Source organism: Triticum aestivum, chromosome 4D (assembly GCF_018294505.1).
Source record: "Triticum aestivum cultivar Chinese Spring chromosome 4D, IWGSC CS RefSeq v2.1, whole genome shotgun sequence".
Lineage (NCBI taxonomy): Eukaryota > Viridiplantae > Streptophyta > Magnoliopsida > Poales > Poaceae > Triticum > Triticum aestivum.
Window position 1 is genome coordinate 515,072,659 of NC_057805.1, and position 4,815 is coordinate 515,077,473.

The 4,815-nt window shown below is 49.7% G+C and overlaps 1 protein-coding gene across 1 annotated transcript; it reads right to left on the reverse strand.

The window, feature by feature from the left end:
• Positions 1 to 1,784: 1,784 nt before the first annotated feature.
• Positions 1,785 to 3,991, reverse strand: LOC123100788 (BTB/POZ and MATH domain-containing protein 2-like). Its single transcript, XM_044522665.1, has 2 exons — positions 3,701 to 3,991; positions 1,785 to 2,899 (listed from the first exon to the last, which is right to left on the reverse strand). The coding sequence occupies exon 2, from the start codon at positions 2,865 to 2,867 to the stop codon at positions 1,785 to 1,787; it is 1,083 nt and encodes a 360-aa protein (XP_044378600.1). The 5' UTR covers positions 2,868 to 2,899; positions 3,701 to 3,991.
• Between the last annotated feature and the right edge of the window lie 824 nt (positions 3,992 to 4,815).

Below are 4,815 nucleotides of genomic sequence, written 5' to 3' on the forward strand. Positions count from 1 at the left end.
GCGCCGTCCGTGAGGGGGGGCACACCCCAGAGACGCGTGCCGCCTCTTCGGACATGCCACCACACCACCCCGCATGTATGAGGGCCCGGTGCGACGCTCTGGTAGCATTGCTACGCCCCAGGGCCCCCGTCCCGCCTAACCCTATAGCGTTAGACCACGAGATCTAGCCCTTTGACTTTACACGGACGGGCTTTGACCAGTGGAACTCTCCCCCGGTTGTGTTAGTTCAGCTCATAGGAACACTTTGGAGCAACATCCGGGCCATACCCACAGCAAGATCCCCTCCGTGGAGACCCTACGCGTCTGTTTCACCCCTCCAGGTGCCGGCGGCGGCACCGTCCGTGAGGGGGGCCACACCCCGGAGACGCGTGCCACCTCTTCGGACATGACACCACACCATCCCGCATGTATGAGGGCCCGGTGCGACGCTCCGGTAGCATTGCTACCCCCAGGGGCCCCGTCCCGCCTAACCCTGTAGCGTTAGACCACGAGATCTAGCCCTTTGACTTTACACGGACGGGCTTTGACCAGTGGAACTCTCCACCCGGTTGTGTTAGGTCAGCCCATAGGAACACTTTGGAGCAACATCCGGGCCAGACCCACAGCAAGATCCCCTCCGTGTAGATCCGACGCGTCCGTTTTCCCCCTCCAGGTGCCGGCGGCGCCGCCGTCCGTGAGGGGGGGCACACCCCGGAGATGCGCGCCGCCTCTTTGGACATGGCACCACACCACCCCGCATGTATGAGGGCCCGGTGCGACGCTCCGGTGGTATTGCTATCCCCAGGGCCCCCGTCCCGCCTCTTCAGACATGGCACCACACCGCCCCGCATGTATGAGGTCCCAGTTAGACGGGACGGTGTACCCGGGGGGTAGCAATGCCGCTAGGTGTTGCTTTGGACCCTCCTACGGCTGTGGAAGCGTGGTGGCTGGCACAGGCACCCGGCACGCAGCTCCGGGGTGTGCCCCCCCTCACCGGCGTCGCTGTGGGGCACGGCGGCAGCAACGTCCGTGAGGGGGGGCAATCGATATACCATCGGGGTATGTTTTTTTTGTTAGATAAGGCACATTTATGTTGTGAAAAAAACAGGAAAAAGTAAATAATATAAATAAAAAATAAAAAAATAGAGGTATGCCGACGGCAAGGCCGTCGGCATACCTGCGCACACGGCCACGGATCGATGACGTGGCAAAGGGTGGGGATCGATGACGTGGCAACATCCATGGGCCAGGCGTATGCCGACGGCCCCCGCGGACCGGCGAGCGACGCGGATCGATGACGTGGCGGGCGACGCGGATCGATGACGTGGCGGGCGACACGGATCGATGACGTGGGGGCTATGCCGACGGCCGCCGTTAGCCCGTCGGCGTAGACTGACGCCGTCAAAAGGCCGTTCTATGCCGACGGCCGCCGTAGGCATATTTCTCGCGACGCCGACGGCTGAGCTTTGCCGACGGGGGCCGTCGGCATAGATGGATATACGCCGACGGCTTTTCTATGCTGACGGCTTGGGCTGGGCCGTCGGGATAGGCCAATCTATGCCGACGGGGGCCGTCGGCATCGCCAGTTATTCTGGTAGTGAAAGAGAACAACAGAACTAAAGAAAGGAAGGATCATGTGAATTTCCTTAGAATTTCTAGCACCAAATAATTCAGAGCACAGAGCACACATTTTTAAAGAGAAGTTGAGTCTTTCAATGGACAGTTGGACACACAAGAGAGATGATAAAAATTGATGGAATAAGGCTAGCATTCCACACTTCAATTTAAATTCTGAGCTACACTGCTCATACATCTGACGATGGGGCGACCTTGTCTAATATCTCCATCATAATCGATGGACAGCTTGTAGTGAGGTGCTTGAACCCGTCGGTCTTCTTGACTGCTTGAAGCACATCCTGCAAAGACATGTACTGAAGGCAAGCATTCTTGAGTTGCATGGTGTGGTGCTGCTCCGCTAAAGCTAGGGTGGTTGTAACTGTCTGCACATCAATTTTCTGGCATAGCTTCTCTTCACAAATAGCCTTTAGCCTGTCCAGTCCATACCGATCTGCGGCGACCAACAAGTGTTGCAATGCCACATTTTGGTCAACACCACAATTGTTTGGCAGGTTATCTGTGTATATGAAGTGAAGAAGTGCCTTGAAGATGGCAGGCTCCATGTCCTCGATCTTGATACATTCCATGGTGGTTTCCTTCATTTCACCAAAGAGCTCAGCCTTGAAGACTGATGATCGTGCGGCTAACACGTATCTGTGTGCACTGAATAGTTGGTCGCCAACACTGACTGTCACATCCACGCCTTGTCCGTCCTTCAACATGTTTGCCAAGTGCGTGTGGAGGTCTGACTGGGGGACTGGGACTAGGACTGTGCTTACATCTTCCGTGTGATGGTCTTTTATGACGGTCAAAACGCACCTGATTGTGAAGCAGTCGTCATTGCGGGATAGCAGTTCTTGCAGCCTGGACTTGTCAATGAATTTGTCCCAGCCCCAAGTATAACCTACAGTCTTAAAGTTAGCTGTTGTTGTTTTGCTATTTAGATTACTAATTTTCCCATCTTTCCCCAGTAAACTCAAATTGAACTTGACCTTCACATCCATTGTTGCACCACTGCAGAAACACAAGAAGGCAGACATGTAGGCAGCTTTGTCTGCCTCCCTGTTCCCATCAGGATAGATCCTGATTTTCCAGTCGTAGCCGCTGACTCTAAAAGTGCTCGAGCTAACGAACTTACCGGCACCCATGCCCTTGAGCACCGAGTACTTAACCACCTCGAAGTTGTGGGCGGCGGTGGTGCACTCTGTCAGGCATCTCGATGAGGTCTCTGGTATGGGCTTGTTAACCGAAGAAGTTAATAGGTTACCCATGTTGCGGAAGCTGGAGAGGAATCAAACGGAAGCTGCAAAAACTTTCGGGATGTCAGAGGGTTTACAGAATCAATGGATTTGCATTACATAATGAAGGGAGATCAAATGGTAAGTATATGGACGTGATGGAGATATATATGCACCACGTAATGAAGGCATTTGCATCAAAATTAAGACATCTCAAAGTTTCTGCATATATACACAGCAGGATCAATGAGACCTTGACTGTTTCTTATTGGGACCGTAACTGGATCCCGAATCCTGGAAAATGGAATAGAATTTGCAATTTTTTGTGCTCCTAGGACCCTGATGCATGCTACTCAGCCAGCTATGTGGGCACTGTGGATATATGTGTGTGTTGCAACGGAACAATAAAATAAAATACGTAAATACAAAACGATCTTATATTACTTTACAGATGGAGTACTTTGGAGCCAGGGTTTGAGCTGCTAGGGCAATGATGTTTGCAAAAAGGGTATTCTCGCTAAACCAGGGTTTTGAAGAGAATGATATGTTTGCAAAGTCTGTATCGAACTCTAACAATACGTGTTTTGTATTTTAGCGAAAGCTACAGTTTCTTTGTTGCATTAATTGTAACTCTATATATGAATCTTCAGGCCGGCTTAAAGAAGTTACTTGTTAGTGGTGTACTTGTCATCTTATAATGCCTAGCAAATTTGAAAAGTACATTACATTACTTACGATTAATCCCAAGCCTTGTGCAATCCCATGCATGTTAATGTGAAATAAGCATGTAAATTGCAATGGGTCCAACAACAACAAAAAATCTTACTCTAACTGCAATGTCAAACCATGCATATAGTATGGTCTACCTTTCAGGGCTCAGGTTCGTCGGGAGCCGTGGCGGCGTAGGGTCGGAGATGTCGATGGTGGTCGGCGATGACAGCAAGCGATGGACGGCCGGAAGAAGAAGCCCTACCGTAGCGATGGACGAGTTGTTGGAGACGAAAAAGGAGCGGCCGGACACAAAGTTGTGGCTCTAGCTAGCTAGCTAGGTCAATGCGCCGCCAATACATCATACCTCATCCTACAAAATTGAACATCTAATTCTCTCGTGGCATCATCATTCATCATGGCGGGCTTTTCTTGGCCTCCACGTTGGGCTCGTAGAGGTTAGCCTCCATCTTTCCTTAATTTTCCTAAAAAAATTCCATCTTTCCTTAATAGCCGGCCGGTACTACTAAATTAAGATCTACTACTACAGTATTTCCCTAAAATTGCCTAAAAAGTATTTCCTAAAAAACTAAATTAAGATCTAGCAGCGTTGGCCTTGACCACTACTTTTTGTTTATACTTTCAGTCAGTGGCGGAGCTTGAGCCGAAATCATGGGGGGGGGGGGGCATGGGTTGGGGGGGCAAACATAATTATTTTGAGATGATTTTTAGTGCACAAATAGGCCTAATACTAAGCTATATACAGAAATTTTCTTATGAGCTGGGTGGGGGGGGGGGGGGGGGGCATGGCCCAGGTTGGCCCCCACCAAGCTCCGCCACTGCTTTCAGTGTTTGAGATGAATATATATTAGTATATATGAGGACCATGATATATGAGCACCACTTCCTAAGTTTGTAAACTTTATGGCCTGGTGCTTTTACGTGGAAGACATTCTATATATCCTTGTAGCCTACTGAGATCATCATAGTCTTTATCTTCTTTTTTTTGCGGGAGAGATCATATCATAGTCACAATGCATGCTTCAGAATTCAGAGGCTTGGAGCTTGAAAATCATTATACGTCAAAAAAGACAACTTGACATGTTCTACTCACTCGTGAGTTTGTGATACGTTCGCGGGCATATGAGAGCTTAAGTTACGCAAATGCTCCTGGAGATGCTCTGATCATGATTGTTAGAAGGGAGAGAGGGATTGGTGGAATAGTTGTTGTATTGCTTGAGCCTAGTGGGCATATATATAATGAATACATGAT

Bases quoted from the DNA above. Each gene is read 5' to 3' on its own strand.
- LOC123100788 (XM_044522665.1), bottom strand. From the start codon at position 2,867: ATGGGTAACCTATTAACTTCTTCGGTTAACAAGCCCATACCAGAGACC.